The 17,365-nt window shown below is 34.9% G+C and overlaps 3 protein-coding genes across 7 annotated transcripts; 1 reads left to right on the top strand and 2 right to left on the bottom strand.

Annotated features, from left to right (window-relative positions):
- The first annotated feature begins 867 nt into the window (after positions 1–867).
- On the top strand, positions 868–3,388 carry LOC142638977 (indole-3-acetic acid-amido synthetase GH3.6-like). The gene is made up of 3 exons (XM_075813055.1): positions 868–1,285; positions 1,457–2,385; positions 2,619–3,388. The coding sequence occupies exons 1-3, from the start codon at positions 945–947 to the stop codon at positions 3,203–3,205; spliced, it is 1,857 nt and encodes a 618-aa protein (XP_075669170.1). The 5' UTR covers positions 868–944; the 3' UTR covers positions 3,206–3,388.
- A 1,152-nt stretch (positions 3,389–4,540) lies between these two features.
- LOC142639831 (putative F-box/FBD/LRR-repeat protein At4g03220) lies at positions 4,541–7,350 on the bottom strand. The gene is made up of 3 exons (XM_075813968.1): positions 6,295–7,350; positions 4,935–5,117; positions 4,541–4,843 (listed from the first exon to the last, which is right to left on the bottom strand). The coding sequence occupies exons 1-3, from the start codon at positions 7,348–7,350 to the stop codon at positions 4,541–4,543; spliced, it is 1,542 nt and encodes a 513-aa protein (XP_075670083.1).
- A 2,993-nt stretch (positions 7,351–10,343) lies between these two features.
- Positions 10,344–16,135, bottom strand: LOC142638709 (pentatricopeptide repeat-containing protein At3g12770). 5 transcript variants are annotated; one of them, XM_075812773.1, is made up of 4 exons: positions 13,812–16,135; positions 13,463–13,661; positions 10,959–11,061; positions 10,344–10,847 (listed from the first exon to the last, which is right to left on the bottom strand). In XM_075812773.1, the coding sequence occupies exon 1, from the start codon at positions 16,091–16,093 to the stop codon at positions 13,847–13,849; it is 2,247 nt and encodes a 748-aa protein (XP_075668888.1). In that variant the 5' UTR covers positions 16,094–16,135; the 3' UTR covers positions 10,344–10,847; positions 10,959–11,061; positions 13,463–13,661; positions 13,812–13,846. The 5 variants fall into 5 exon arrangements, with proteins under 5 accessions (XP_075668888.1, XP_075668889.1, XP_075668886.1 ...); XM_075812774.1 differs by having other exon boundaries at positions 13,463–13,640; XM_075812771.1 differs by having other exon boundaries at positions 13,463–16,135.
- Positions 16,136–17,365: the final 1,230 nt, after the last annotated feature.

Below are 17,365 nucleotides of genomic sequence, written 5' to 3'. Positions count from 1 at the left end.
ATTTATACTTGTGAAGTGACCACAGCACCAAAAGTACGTGGTAATAACTCACATTTCCTTTTCATGTCTTTCAATTGTGGTTAAATTAAATGAAAGTATTTCAACTCTCCTTTCCTTTTCTCCAAGATAACATGTATAAGGTACTCCCATCACCATATCATGATGGGCATAAATATATAACAGCTAATCTTAATTAATACCACATTAAAAACGCTTAGACTTTTTTTTCATTTCTTAATTGTTTTACTTTACATGACATAATACCAAAGAAATCCTAGAAAGAAACACATTTGATTCCAAAAATTGAAAGAACTAACATTAATTTTCCAGCTATAAATTTGTATGGGAAAAAAACGTAAGAAAGGGTGTCGGCGATAGGGAAAAGATACACTCTGTAATGAAGAAGCTAAAGCCAACTTTTTAGACCAAATTACGGAAGCCGTTGCTGGTACTCAAAACGACACCAGTCCTACATGCTCGCATGTACCCGGTTCCCACCGCAAGTTTACCGGATATTGCCGGTCCTCTTTGAAAATTTCCCTCTCAGTGAGACCGAGAGGCCCGGTTCCAAACGGTTTTAATTACCCCCGTGTTTCCTTGTAATCCAAGCCAACTAGCCCAACCAGATATACAATAACATTCCCAACTAGCCCAACCAGTGCACTAAAAAACAGAACTATATGAGTTGGGTTAACGTAGAAAAGTCAAAAAACAAATAAATTATGAAAATCGGGTTACACTTCAATTACAATTTTCACCCTTAGTACTGTTCGATTGGATCTAAAAGGTGGGTTACAGCCATACTGATCATATTCGCATTTTTTGCACTATATATATCCCCTAGGCCTCGCTTCGTTTCCTATCACAAATTTTATTTTCTACTATTACTACTACTTCTTCACTTCGTAGACTACATATATATATATATAAATATTATTGTAACTATGCCAGAAGCTCCTAAGATTAATAATGTTTCCGAATATGATTGTTGTGGTAGTAACTCATCTCTCGATGGTAAAAACAAGAAGGCATTACAATTTATTGAAGATGTAACCAGTAATGCCGATGAAGTTCAGAGGAGGGTTCTTGCTGAAATCCTTTCTCGTAATGTCCATGTTGAGTACTTGCAACGACATGGCCTAAACGGGTGTACAGACCAAGAGACATTCAAGAAGGTGGTTCCTGTTGTTACATATGAAGATTTGAAGCCAGAAATTGACCGTATTGGTAATGGTGATGCTTCACCAATCCTTTGTTCCCAACCCATATCGGAGTTCTTGACTAGGTAATTAATTTAATAAAGTCCAATTCAGTAAATTTTGTCGAATAACTTTTTTTTAATTTGTTCTCAAGAACTTTATAGTTTAACTGATTCTTTCTAGTTTTTAAAACGAAAATATATCTGTTATAACTATTGAATTATTTTTGGCTTAATTTTGTTAATTTATGTGTGTAGTTCCGGAACTTCTGGCGGGGAGAGGAAATTGATGCCAACAATTGAAGAGGAGCTGGAGAGGAGGTCATTGCTTTACAGCCTTTTGATGCCTGTGATGAACCAATGTGTTCCAGGTTTGGACAAAGGAAAAGGCATGTATTTTTTGTTCATAAAATCAGAAGCTAAAACCCCAGGAGGACTTGTTGCACGTCCAGTTTTAACTAGCTACTACAAAAGTTCACATTTTATGGATAGGCCTTATGATCCCTACACCAACTATACTAGCCCAAACGAGACCATTCTTTGCCCTGATTCTTATCAAAGCATGTACTCTCAGTTGCTTTGTGGCCTTTATCAAAACACCCAAGTTCTTCGTGTTGGGGCAGTCTTCGCTTCCGGCTTCATTCGTGCCCTTAAGTTCCTTGAAAATAATTGGCTTCTTTTATGCAATGACATTCGAAGTGGTACCTTAGACCCCAAAATCACTGACTCATCAGTGAGAGAAGCTGTCATGAAAATTCTTGAACCAAATTCCAGGCTAGCTGATTTTATTGAAGCTGAATGTGGCAAGGATTCTTGTAGGGGGATCATAACTAGGTTGTGGCCTAATACCAAGTATATTGATGTCATTGTGACAGGAACAATGTCACAGTACATTCCCACTTTGAATTATTATAGCAATGGTCTCCCTCTTGTTTGTACCATGTATGCATCTTCTGAGTGTTACTTTGGCCTTAATTTGAATCCTCTGTGCAAGCCAAGTGAAGTCTCCTACACCCTCATTCCCACCATGTGCTATTATGAGTTCTTGCCAGTTAACAGGAACAGTGGATTCAATGAATCCTTTTCCAAACCTGTCTCCCTTGATGATAGGGAAAACCAAGACTTGGTTGATCTTGTTGATGTTAAGCTAGGACAAGAGTACGAGCTTGTTGTAACTACCTATGCAGGTAATTAATATTATATTCTACACTTCACATTGTGAAATGATGATGATTTTATTTGGTTTTTTATGCTATAAGATAAAATTTAAGTTAATACATTAGCTTCTCCAATTAAATTCAAACACTTGTTTGCAATAACCAATAAAATACGTAATGAGTTATTTAAGAAATTTAATGTACTGCACATGTACAATAGTATATATATAAGAACTGTCATGGAACTTTTTTTAATCTTGTAGGCCTTTATCGATATCGTGTTGGAGACATACTTCGAGTTGCAGGATTCAAAAACAAGGCTCCTCAATTCAACTTTGTATGCAGAAAGAATGTGGTTCTTAGCATTGATTCTGATAAAACCGATGAAGTTGAACTACAAAATGCAGTGAAGAATGCAGCTAACAATCTATTGTCATTTGATGCATCACTCTCAGAATATACAAGCTATGCTGACACTTCAACTATCCCGGGGCACTATGTCCTGTACTGGGAGATTAGCGTCAGCCGGGCAACACCAATTCCTCCTTCAGTTTTTGAGGATTGTTGCCTCACTGTTGAAGAATCATTCAACAGTGTATACCGCCAAGGCAGGGTTTCAGACAAGTCCATTGGTCCCTTAGAGATAAAGATAGTGGAGAGTGGGACATTTGACAAGCTTATGGACTATGCTGTGGGCCAAGGTGCTTCAATAAACCAGTACAAAGCTCCGCGATGTGTGAAATATGCTCCCATTGTGGAGCTCCTGAACTCAAAAGTTGTTGCAAATTATTTCAGTCCAAAATGCCCCAAATGGGCTCCTGGTCATAAGCAATGGTTAGCTGAAGATTAAGACTAGGTTAGGACTAAGGAGCCTTGTAATGTAGCAGGAAGGGAACTGGGGGAGGTTCAAGAAGTATTGTCTTGTGAGTTGTGACCTAGATTAGCCCATCTTAGTTTCTTGGTAATGGTATTTTACTATTTCATCTTTGCAAAAGCAGTTTTAAGCTCTTGTTTAATGAATGCTTCTACATGACTTCACTTTGTCCCTTTAAATATTTGATTTCCAATCAATGAATCTGGGTCAGTACTAAGCAACTAGCATGAGTTTTGAAGAAACTAGTGCGGGTGGTACAAAGATTAATTTTCTTCTAGTTTAGTCAGGTCCAGCATTGACAGGCAATGAAAATTATTAGCCTAACTCTATGTTGTCATTTTGAGCAAATTAATCAACTAATCTTTGACTGGGGAAGTACACTATTTGAAAATATGGATTCCATAAGGACAAAGAAATCAACTTGAAAACCATTGAGCTCAATTTTGAGCAAACTGCCAGTGGGCACACGAATCAGAACTATGTGCTGACTATTCTAATATGGCAATGGCACTGTAATCATATATGGATCTAGCTCCTCCTCAATAATGTGTGTACTATGTGATTCTTTTCGTTTGGCCTAGTTAACCATGTGATTCATACTCTTTAAGTATGTTTTCCTTTTCCGGCCAAAGGATTAAAGGATTTTTTATTTTTTTTGTTAGTTACGCTATGTAGAGCCGTATTCCCATATATACTGTGTACTGTCAGTTTGATCCTGAGTTTTTTGCTATTTCACCAATTCTCGCCACTTGTTCTTTTAAATATTATCTCAAGCACCTTTTGTACTATAAAACAATTTTATTTATATAGAATTTGATAATTGGTGAAATAGTGATTTTAACCTTAAATCTACTTTTTAAAAATATTATCCAAAGGTTCCAACTAATTGAGGTATTTCAACTTAATCCAAAACACTAATGTATATAACTATATGCTTTGTTGTTGGCACTGTTTTGCATAAATATGACGCTGTTTAATAAAGAGTGTTTCATTATTGTATGTTGGCTTCTTTTTCAGAAAGGTCCATGAAAAGATATAAACTACTTCATCATCACCTCATTCTCGAATACTTCAATTAATGTACTTCCATCGCCATCAGTATAAAACACTAACTTATTTCTTGATTTCATTTTAATTAAACAAAATTCAACAAAGCTTTCCCAAGATATCTGGGCTCTACCAAGTCTAAAGTAGAATCTGCTAGCTAGTCGTCAAATTAAAAGAAAATTCGCAACTAGTGAACTTAGAGAGAATAATTTTCAATAAGCAAGCTTACTCCATGATTAGAAAGTCCAAGAATATTTCACCAGCCTAGTGAAATGCAATTTTAGCATTAGAAGAAGCCCAAGAAAATCCCATCATCTGTGACCTAATCTTCTGTCGCCTGAGAGAGTCTCTAGCACTGCTGTGTCCTGTGCACAGTGTCATCTCTTGAAGGGCTTTTCCATGCTTTAGCAGAAACTTTGCTAGACTAACCTCATTCTCACATTCTAAGAACCCATGGATCTTTACTACCTTCAGATGATGTAGGAAGGACTTCAAAGTATGGGTTTGAGATTCCCAAAATTGTTCTTCCTCAGAGCTAGACATGTCCCACAAGTCCCTATTCCATTGCTAAGGAAGAGAAGTGAAATTAATATGAAGAGAGTTTGTACTAGTAATTGGAGAATAAATTAATCAGAAATAATGCATGCATATAACTTACTCTCCTTTCAATCTTGTAATCATTTATAATCTTGAGAATAAGAGTATGCAATGTGGGAGAGCTCCTGAATAGGAATGCTAATCCTAGGACATTATTTTTTTTGAAACCAGTATGCAACTCCAAAGATCTGAGGTTATTAAACGGCTGTAGATAAACTGCAAAATAATTATTGCTTGATATAATCTGCAACAAAAGAGGGCTAGGTGAAATGGTGAACCAAGCAACCAAACCCAAAAGCCTAAATAAACAAAAGAAAACTATCATATTTAGCATTATATATTAATTAGATTCAGCAGTGATTATGGAAATACAATAAAATCAACAACCATGCAACATTTAGCCAACTGTTGGGATGCAGGAGACCAAGACACGAAGTAATAAACTAGGGGCACAATAATTTTAGCAATCTTTCCTAAAACAATTGCTAATGTGAAAAATTGTAATTAGAGTAATGTTACTTTCACATGGAGTATCCATTAACATCAATCTCAACATATCACATCAATAGTTGTGAAAATATTATAAAATTTGTTGTGTTCTTAAAATTATTGGTACAAACTTGCATATCACAATTGTTATACAATTCTCACTATCCCACCATAAGATAGTATATAGTTGATGTTGGAGCAAAAAATCTTCCGCCACTTTAGTTAGTCCCTTTTCTTTACAATCCGAGTGTCATTCATCATCATCACCAATAAAATACCATTTACTCAACTATGAATGATGCAAACATGGGAGTCTTCCTTGTACATTGGAGGGACTCTAATTGAATATGTAATATAATATATATAGACATCACTTCACCTAAAAGTTTAAGCCAATAAGTTTGGATTTAATTATATTATATTAACTATTTATTTTTTTTATTAATATACAATGTGAGACTTTACTTTTTAACCAATCACACAACTAACACGTAAATAACACAAAGTTGATTAACTAAATTTAGGTGGTACCCCTAGCGAATTCCCATGATTGTTTCTGAAAATAATAGCTTAACCATAACTTCAACAACAAAATAAAAACTAGGGTGTTGTGCTTTTTACCATTCTGGAAATGATACAAGGCAGTAAATTTATTCCAAATTAAGTCCCTAGCTGTTAGTAGTTATCACATGTTCACGTTTATCTCTGCCAAATACTTAAATATCATTTAACTATAGTATTGGATTAGAGTGAATTTTCTTGAGCTACAGAGTGCTTATGAAAATAAATTTCAAAGCTAACCATAAATAATGGACTTTAGAATCAAATCTTGATTCTTTTTATATCCTAATCATATACAGAAACATGTATTAGCCTAAAAATAAAAATATATAGACAAAGTGATCTAAAGAGAAAGATCAGATGACAAGTACCTGGACACATTGGCTTTCAAGTGTTAAGTAATGGGCATGAGAGAGTCCAGACAAAAAATTGGACACACTATGAAGCTTGACCACACTTACATCTTCTTGAAGTACACAGAAACCAATAGATACCTCATGCAGCAAACTTAAATTCTCAAGATCACTATAATCAGTGATGGCATTATGTACCCAGTGCAAGATTTTGAGTCTGGGTACATTGATCTCTACCCAACTCTTACCCCCAGAAGCATCAAAACAACGCGCTACACGCAATCTCTCCAATTTTGGACCTGAAATACTCAAATCTTGTAGCTGAAAACAATTTTCCAAGGTTAATTCTTCAAGTGCCTTGCATCCAACACTAAGATGTCTCAACCCGAAACACGCGTCGAGACTCAAATTCTTCAAAAGTGGAAACGATGATGAATCTGATGAGAACAAGTCCACAAGTGAGGGCTGGTTGTGTAAAATGATAAGCGAAAGAGACAACGTGTGGAGTGATCGAAAGCCATCCTTCATAACTGACGAAGGAGGCAAACGAAAACCTGGGAAACGAGATTTTAGTTTAAGAACACGCAATGATTCACTTGCTATAATGGATCGTGGGAAGTTAAAGTAATCATCAGTGGCAACCTCAACATCAAGTTGTTGAACATTATGTCGAATGGCACGGCGAATGATACCATTTAGATGAGAGAAACTTAAACTTCCTCGAAAACGAAGGAACCTTAGGTCTGAGTTTTTGTCACGGTGACCTAAAACCCTAGTTATGAAGTCCAGTCCTGTAGTAGAAGAAGAGTGTGGGTGAGAGTTTTTGGCATTTGGGTTATGATTTATGGAAGAAATGGCATTTGGGTTAATGTTAATGGTGGTGAAGTCAAGGTCAGGGAAGGAGGACCAGAGAGATCTCCATCGCTTGGATAAGAGACTGGTTTGTGCGATTGATTTGATGGGCAGGAGCAAGAGAATGTGATGGAGAACAGCATCAGGAAGATCACTGATCCGATCGATGCCATTTTCAGCAATGTGGGAAGGCTTCTTGCGCCTTGTAGATCTTGTTTCCATTAAAATTTGTTGGCACTTTTCTTTGTTTCTTTGTTTTTCAGTAGACTCACTAGTGTAGTTTGACTGTTTGAGTAAGATGGTTAGGGTTTGAACTTTGAAACTTTCAAAAGTGTAAACTAAGGTGAGAACGAGAACAACGTTTGAGACTTTTTTGAGTTAGTTTCAAATTTTTCGAATATCAAACAAACCAAAAACACATAAAAACTTTCACAACTAAGACCATATGTTATTAGCTATTTACAATAAAATGAATATTGTTGAAAATTGAAACACTTTAATGTACACATTTTTAAACACAATTGAAAAATAACTCAAATCATGACTTGAATGAAGTCAAAATTTCCTCAAAAAAAAAAATTGAAGTCACAATTTCCAAATTAAGTTATGATTTCAATTTCTTTTCAATTGTGTGTACAAGTGTGTGTATTAAGATATGTATAATAAACATTAGTCTTTACAATAAAAATAGCAACATCACTTCAAAATAATTACAACTTATCTGCTTAATAAATTATAGAAAAATTTGTGAAATTTAATGAGCTTAATTGGGAAAATGTGTTCTCTTTGAAAAAAGAATTAGGTTTTAATTTGGCTAAGTAACACCAAACGAATTAGTATTTTGACATAATGATAAAAATCTTGGATAAATTATTATATGATCATATCTATAATATCTATAAAATAAAAAAATTTGAAATACACTTTTTGTCCAATTTGAGGTTGTTTTTAGATTTTCCCGTTTGTTGTTTTGAAATTTTCATTTTTACTGTTATACATTTTAAAACTTTTATTTTGGACCTTCATGTTTAATTCGGTTTTCTATTTGACCCTTTTACATTTCAAACTTTTCATTTTCATGAAGGGCCAAATAAAAAAACTTATTCAAATATGATGAATCAAATAGAAATTTTAATTAAATCTAAAAAAATTAATTAAATCTGAAGAGCAAAAATTAAAATTTTAAAACAAAAAGGGCTAATATGAAAACTAAATCAAACATGAAGGGCCAAAATGAAAACTTTAAAACATAAAGAACCAAAATGAAATTTTAAAATAAATAAATAAAAGCCAAAAAAAAATGTTTACTTTAATCATCAAAAAAAAATTGTATTTTTTTTAGAGAAAAATAAAATTGTATTTCTAACATTACTATTTGTATATACAAAACCAATAAATAAATATAAAATAAGAAAGAATAAAAAATCATTTGGTGTGTGACCTACTAAGGCTTTGTTTTTAGCTTTCATTACCAGCATCATACAACAAGAAAATGCTACATAAAACACAATCGCTAGCATGGTAATGTCATTCTTTAACACTCCGTTTGTTTCAAAGTAAAATATCTTCAGAAAAATATTTTACATATTTTACCATGTTTGTTTTATTGTAAAATCTAATCAAATGTAAAATATTTTCCAGTCAAACTGTAAAATTAAGACAAAAAAAGTAAAATATTTTCTGCTTAAAATTTCTGTAAAACATTTTACATTTTGCAATCTCTCAAAAGCATAGACGTCACAGTCAAGCCACTGCACAGCTCTCACCCAAGCCAGACTTAGAGAGCACCCACTAGCAAAAGCACCACCTACAACGCCATCCACTCCATTCATCTCTGGCTACAACTCCAAAGACCTCTGTGTAAGGACGATCTCAAACTTCAGCCTGTTTTGACAAACTGCGAGAATCGAAGCTCAATACCCACTGTCAAACACTTCTTCTTCACCAGTAGGCCCTGTCGATGTTGCAAAAATCAGCGTCTCTCCACTGAAAGTCAAGCACTGGAACTGCAATTTATGTTTGGTGATCTGGGTTTTTTTCCTTTTTTTTTTTTTTTTTCCCTAGACCCTACAGATTTGGGTTTGTTTTGTACAAATCTCTACCTAGGCCCTATCGCACAAAAATTATGTAGAACTCCACCGGCATACTTGCAGATTTGGGGTTTTTTTTTTTTGGTTTGCAAATATGTGTTTTTACAGAATGGGTTTTTTTTTTGTTGTTGTGCAATTCTGCCTTCTTCTTTTTTTAGCTAATTTGAGTTTGGTTGTTTTGATTCATGGTTGCGTTTAAAATTTGAGAATTTCAGCATAGGTTGGTGAGAATTTTGAGTTTGGATTGTTTCTAATTAGAATTTTTATTTTTTCATTTTACCAGGAAACAAATGCTTGCAAATGATTTCATAATATTTTCAAATACCCAACCAATCAGGGTAAAATGAAAATATTTTCTGTAAAATATTTTCAGTGTAAAATATTTTACATTTGAAAATATTTTACATCAAAACAAACGGAGCATAAATTACCAAATAGTTTGGTTAATGTGTTATTGACATGAGATTCCATAGCATATTGAAAATATTCTCATAAAATAAATAGGATTTCGTGCAGAAAGCATGGCCTTCTAGTCAAGCAGAGCTTTTTCTTATTTTAAAAGATGGGAGTATACGAATCTACTATGGATAATTATTTAAAGGGTTAAGGGTTCCGAAGCAAAATAATATAGAAACCAAAAAATATAAATAAAAAGAAGCAGCAGCTGGCAGCCTATAGCTGATTCATATTTGTTCCCTATTAACCAAGTTTGTTTTCAATTTCTTAAAAGCCAAAATAATCCTGTTGTGAAAGACTGGTTAGTTCAAGGGTCTCCTAGTCCAAGAGGATGCTGCATGCACAGATGAGAATAAATATGGTTCTCACAAATTAGTGAAAGTTTTGAAAGTTTGAGATTCATACGAACCTAAAGTTTGGATAATCGACATGCACATCATGGACATAACCTAAGCTATTAAATTAAATGAGGTTGGGAGACTTGATTGTATGAGTTATATACGATTGAAGCTCAAACACCATCTACTTCAAATCATACTTCATCTTTTGAGCACTGGAAACTTGATTTAGTGAGGTTTCTTTTATTATAAGTAAGTTAGACACACCTTATTCTAAGAAAAGAGAAAGATGCTGTTGGCTTTATTAGTCTTGCAAGACAATCATCTTCTCTTATAAAAAATATAAAAATAAAAATCATTTTTGAAAAACCTAAAAAAAGCATCAGTCACATATACACTCAACTCAATTTATGTCCAATGTGGGACCAAGTTACTCAACATACGTCCACATAATACACTCAACCAATTCAATATCAATCTGTACATCACGCAACCAAACCATAAATCCAACAGCGGAAACTAAAACATCTATAACTTCTTTAAAATATATGGCAGACTGTATAACTAGTTTAAGTTAAAATCAAACATTAAAGTCCACCCCTGGTTGGTGTCACTTGACAAATTTCATCCAAATCCACTAACATCTTCGAATAAAGTCCTTGACCACCTTCGCAGGAATCAATTCAATATCTTCCAAGACCAGTTCTTGCTTTTCTAAAATCCTCACAGAATTTAATGCATTATCTGTTCTGAGAAAAGATTTTATCTTGACTTGGTCAAGGCTTGGGAAGCTGAGATTGATTAGTTCACCTATATTCCCTTTTGATGAGCTCTCCTGAAAACGGGAACAACAAAAATATGAAAGTCACGAAATGATCAGAAATGGGGAGACAAGCATTTGCCTAAATGGCAATATTTAAAACAACTAGAAATGCCATATACTCACATTGTTGTAAAATAACTTGAACATGTATCCACAATCAATATTTCAAGGTTGGCAGTAAGTTCAAGAAAGGCAGCTAAAACAAGAAGATCAGATTGTAAATGTCCTGTACGAAGATGCAAAGTGGATGATGTGGAATATATTAGTCCCAAACAAAAGCCCCTTTTCTGCTAGAAGCTTTGAGGACAAACCAATGCAAACAAAAGAGTCAGATAACACAAACTTACTAGAAAATTGACCCTCCACGTGCCAATTAATAGCATAAGGGAGTTGAATCTAGTAATTGTATTAAAGTAAGAAAAAGAAACCTGAGGTCCCTATTTAATGTAAGGTACAAACAAAGTAGTCATTTAAAAGAAAAATTGAAGTAAAAGAAAGATCAGATATTTAACTGACCTAAGAATTGATAAATGAGGAACGGCTGACATGCTATAAGAATCATGGCCACCTAGACTATCCAAGTGAAGACACCGAACTTTTCTGATTCAACTGGTTTACTTGATTATACCAGAGAATACATGTTAAGTGGCAGCTCAGAATGCTTGCAGGAATTTATGTGATGTACTATTGAAGTTAGGACAATAACTAACTATTCCAATTCAATGTAAATGGTCACATATCTAATATCCAACTTAAATGATGACTTCTATTTCTCTTTCCATTATTGTTATTCATGTCAATCCATATGCAGCAGATGGTTAACTAACTCTTTTGTATCTTCTTTTCCCAACCCATAAGTTGGACTTTTCTGTTTCCAGTAAGACATGAATTTTGCACTAGTAATGTGATGGAATAGGTTGATTGTTCAAATTCAACCATCAAATTCTAATTTTCTGTTGTTTCTTAACTTCCTTTTCATTTTGATTGGAGCAATTGCTAATAATTTTTGCTCAATTTCTCAGAATTATAAACATGATGTGGGACAAGGGGGAACAAAGCAAAATCTAACTTAGAATTCCTGGACCAGATCTGGCCAGCACTGATATTTTGACAATTAGAGATAGGTTTTGGTGGGATAAAGGTTGGAAATAACAAGGATTACTAGGGTTTCTAATGAGAAAAAGAATAATGGGATTTGTATATAAAACAAAGGGGGGAAAACCATGATTTGGGTTTGTGTTCCAATGCTGTGAGCAGTAAACTGTGAACAGTAACAAGGCTGTTTGAGGGTTATGTGGGGCTATTTGATGGATGGGGATTGGGGGCTTTAGGATTTTGAAGTTTTGGATTTTAGGGTCTAAGGGGTGACAAACCAGTTTGTGTTTGCAAGGGTTTAAGTTCTGTGAATTTATGAACAAAAAATAAAAATTTCTAGGCATTATAAATAGACTTCCTAAGCGTCAGTCCACATCTAGGATTTCTTTGGCATCACATCTCTAAGGGGAAGGTTGCATCACGCAAACCTCAACAAAGCTTCATAGCCTCTGAAATTCAGAAATCTTATTCTTCTTAAAATAGAAAGCATTACATTCCTTAAAATAGAAGACTAATACCTATTCCTATGGAAATAGGACTTACTGAAACTTTTAATAAGACTCGGACTTTAACTTCTTGGGCTTTACTACTAAGCTCAAATACATAACTAAACTCAAATATAACCAAAATAAGACCCCTTGCACTATTAGCATAGCCCATCCCTAAAAATCAGAAAGACGCCTTTTATATGTCGTCAACGGTTGCTACCATGGTTCTCCATCAAAACAGAAGCATAAACTCCAAGCAAACATTGCAATGCCTTCAAAGAGTTGAAAAGTCAACAGCAAAGACTATTGATCTAAACTATGCCACAAAGCAAAAGCAAAAGTTGATAGGAGAAGCCCTGCTCAAGCAGTGAGGACAAAATAAGCCTATCCTAACTTTATAACAAAAATATCTAGTGATTTGCAATATTCCATTTTGGATGAACTGAAATTCTAAATGAACCACCATATCAAAAGTGGGATGCTTTAGGCCCAAGAATTTTTTTACAAACATGCCTGAGGGATTCTCTTTGACAGATGCCGACACAGTCAAGTAAACTAGGCTCAAGAATATAAGCCTTGAACTCATCTTACACTAGACATTTGGTGCAAACTCCAACACAAATCAAGTAAGAAAACTCACCAAACATGTGGCACAAAAGGTGAAACTTACCTTACCAATGATTTTACAAAAAAGCTAGACATGACCATTGTTGCAAATTATTCTAATAAAAGTATGGAATAACAATATTTGCTACAACCAGAGACTTGGCATCCATGAGAAGATACTCCTCGCCCCCCCTTTCCAAATGATTCTATACTATATGAAAAAGACATGTTGCAAAAATCCCAAGCGACCCATTGCTGCATTTAAAGTGCTTGAGATAAGCTCTCTAACTTCAAAGAACATATTTTCACATCCTACATTACTTAACAGTAATCTAAACCAGTTTCTCTAGGTTCACATCCACATAATATCCGATACCAACTTATCCATCAAATAAACATAATAAAGAAACATGGATCTCAATGACATGAATTGCATACCTGAAATTCTATCGCAAAGAGAGATTTCTCATGTAGAGAGCCCCTACAAAGCCACTAAGCAGAGCCATTTTCAGCAGTTGTGAGCTGCACAGTTTTTCTGCCTCTTGACCCAATTGAACAGCAACCTTTTCTGCAGCTGCTGCAAGTTGCAACCCCTCCCCACAACCAGGCAGATTTTCTTTGGGGGGTTAGCACCTTTCTATATGCAAGCAATGCAAAAAAATGCCCCACAAATTATCGCAGACCAAAAATGTTACTTTCCAACCCACAAAAATTTGAGGTGCAGTAGTGGAACATTGATTTGCCTCTTTGATACACATGAAGCAGAACTGAAACAAAGGAAACTTACTGTAATGTGAAGAATCAGCCTTCCCTCTCAGGCTCTCACCAATAGTCCCCACAGGAACATACTCCATCCTTGAAATGATGGAATCGATTTGCATCCCGAACAACTATCTCCCTGTTAACAAGCTTTGAAATAAACTTGGTGGCTGAATGACAATTTACACATGCCCGAAGATTCTTTATTATTCTAAGGGTAGTTCCAGGAGGAGTACTAATAAGCCCATAAGCAATTGCTAACCTTTCACTATGATTACAGAGAATCTCCTCTGTCTCTTCATAATTCAAGTCATGAAAAACTGATTCTGTATGTGGGACAAATCCTGCCTCCTTCAACCTCTTCTCCAGTCTCTCAAGCTCCACAGAAATTTCCTTATACCTTGGATGTGATTTGTCTCCCACACGAAATGCCTGAAGCTTTCCATTGACCTCAATCAAACTATACCCAAGGTCCTTACAAAGTCCTTTCTCCTTCATCAATACACGTACCTTTGCCACACAATCCCATAAACGGACTGAAGCATACAGATTAGAAAGCTGCACATAATGCCCTGTATTATATGGGTCTAATGAGAAAAGCTGCTCTGCAGCATATTCTCCCAAAGTCACATGGCGATAGATCTTGCATGCACTAAGAAGTGCTCCCCATACGCTAACACCTGGTTCAATTGGCATGTTCATAATAAAATCATAAGCTTGACTCAAACAGCCTGCACGTCCAAGAAGATCAACCACACAAGCATAATGCTGGTGGCGGGGCTCTATATCATAATCTTTCATACGGTGGAAAAGTTCCCATCCCTCTTCTACAAGGCCAGAATGATTGCATGCCATGAGCAGCCCAACAAAGGTGACAGCATTAGGGCATACACCAGCTTGCTTCATTGCATGGTAAAGATCAATGGCCTCTCGGCCCCGACCATGCAATCCGTAGCCCACAATCATGGCACTCCACACAACTACATCCTTTTGTAGTGTTCTATCAAAAATGATGCGAGCAAAATCTAGACTCCCACATTTTGCATACATATCAATAAGGGCTGTATTAACAAAAACATCATCTCTATACTCACTCCTCATGATATAATCATCCATCCATCTCGCTAATTCAAGGGACCCCACTTGGGCACAAGCTAAGATGGCAGACCTCACAGTTATAGAATCTACCCTTATGTTCTTACCAATCATCTCACGAAATAGCCCTACAGCTTCCTCAGCATAACCATTCTTTGCATAACCTGAAATCATAGCATTCCACAGAATCAAATTTGGTAGCTTCATCTGATTAAAGAAAGATCTCGCAACTGTCACTTGCCCACATTTTGCATACATGGCAGTGAGTGAAATGAGCAAGTCTAGTTCATATTCAAGACCCATCTTAATGACACAACCATGAACAGATTTTCCTTGTTCCAAATCCTCAACATCAGTATAAGCCCTAAGAACACTTACAAGAGCTATCCAATCTGGTTTCACATTACTCTGTCTCATCTGACTAAATATTCTCAATGCTTCTATAGGTTCGCCATTTTGCGCATACCCAGAAATGATGGAAGTCCACGTGACAATCGTCCTATCATATAAACCATCAAACACCATCCTAGCATGCCTAATCTGACTACATTTTGCATACATTGCAACAAGTGAATTCTGCACAAACACATCCGATTCAAACCCATGTCTAAATATCTGTCCATGTACCCGCCAGCCCATTTCAAGAGAGAGCAAGCCACTGCAAGCTTTTAGCACATATGGAAAAGTAAAGCAATCCGGACTCACCCCCGCCATTTGCATCCTTGAATACATTTCAATCACATCACCAAACATATTGTGCATCGAATAACCCCTAATAATCGCATTCCACAAAAACACATCTGGGTCAGGAAATTCATCAAACATCTTACGCGCATAACGAGTTTCTCCAAGATTACAGCTCACATTGATCAACTTAGTAATCAAAAACCCACAATCCCGCAATCCAGAGGCCAGTAAGTGGGCATGGATTTGATTCAAATGGGTCTTGTGGGTGGAATTATCAATAAAAGACACATAGAAGGAGTTGAAATCGAAGGTGAAGTGGACGTTGGCATTGTTTAGTTGGAAAGGTGATACAGAATAGTAGTTGAGAAATGTTAATAATAATGCGGGAAATTCAAACGATTTTGGCTTTGAAGGGTACAACAGTCGGATGTTGGCGGTTAGGGAAAAGAGATCTAAGGAAAAACAACATGGGTGAGAGAGTTTCCTTGTCAGTGTCACACTCTTACATTTATTCATAATCATAGCCATATGGCAAAATTGGCGTTAAGAGTTTAGACAGCAATTTATGTAAGTACATCACTTTTTGGTTTGCTCTCAAGAAAATAAAATAATCACTTTTTTGTTTTGCGAGTAGTTTTTTTTTTTTTTTTTAATATTATAAGATATATTTGTGTGAGAAACAACAAAATACGGTGTTTACAATTTGATAATTATATTTTATCATTAAATCAAAAGATCAGTATTTTTTTTTTGAGAAAATACTAAAACATCAATTAATGTTTAATATAAACAGGATTTAGGCCCAAATGCTTTACTTGATCACAAAAATTTTACCAATAGTTGGGTTTGAGCCTTTTGGCCTAAATGGAGTTGGAATGCTTTGTATAAGAAGTTTTATTTATCTATATTCGGATTTGATTTGGGTTTTTTAGCTTTTTAATGTGGGAAACTTTTAGATTTAAGTACTTTCGGAATAAGGAAAGATAGTGTTTTTTCCTCACATTTATGATGAATTCTACTATAAATTTAATTAGCGAATCTCATCATAAATATGAAAAAAAAAGAATATCATTCTCTATACTTCAAAAATACTTAAAAATTACACTTTTAACTAAATATTGGTCAACCCAACTCATTTATGACCATTTAAGCTCTAGTCTAGTCTAGTATAGAGCGGTGCTTTAAAGGCTAACTAAAGTTTCAAATAAATTGTCCGTTAGGGGACATCCGATAAAAAACGAAAGTTTCAATTAATTTTTCCATCAAAAGAAAATTTTCAAAAAAAATTCATTTATGCCGGAAAAATTCTTTAACCACAACCATTACCTCTGGCTTCAGTGACTGCTACCTAGAAACTAACTTTAAATGAATACCTAACCTAACTCTTTTTTTTTTTTTTGCTGTGAGAATACCTAACATAACTCAACGAAGTAATTAATAGCTTTAATTATAGTTTAATATAGTAGTATATTTTAGTAGTACTTTTCTTCTTTGAAATGAGGTTTAGGAATTAGGAGTAGATGTAGGGAGATTTATGGGATAAAGAAATTAAAAAGTTCTGGGATTTGTTTTATTTAAAAATAAAAGAGTAGCGAACTTAAAAAACTAGGAAATAGATCATTTCATTTTCAATTGCAAATGACATAGATAAACAATGCAGTAAGTATGCTCATTAAACTTCAACTTTCAATGGGATTGCCAACTATTTGAAAATGAGTTGGCGACAGTAGTCAAAGGGGAATTGGACCCCAGCTTTTTAGATCCAATAATATTAACAATGAATGATAACAAATCTTTTTT

Source organism: Castanea sativa, chromosome 6, assembly GCF_040712315.1.
Source record: "Castanea sativa cultivar Marrone di Chiusa Pesio chromosome 6, ASM4071231v1".
Taxonomy (NCBI): Eukaryota; Viridiplantae; Streptophyta; class Magnoliopsida; order Fagales; family Fagaceae; genus Castanea; species Castanea sativa.
Note: the sequence above shows the minus strand (reverse complement) of the source record. Positions and strands in the feature narration are given on the sequence as shown.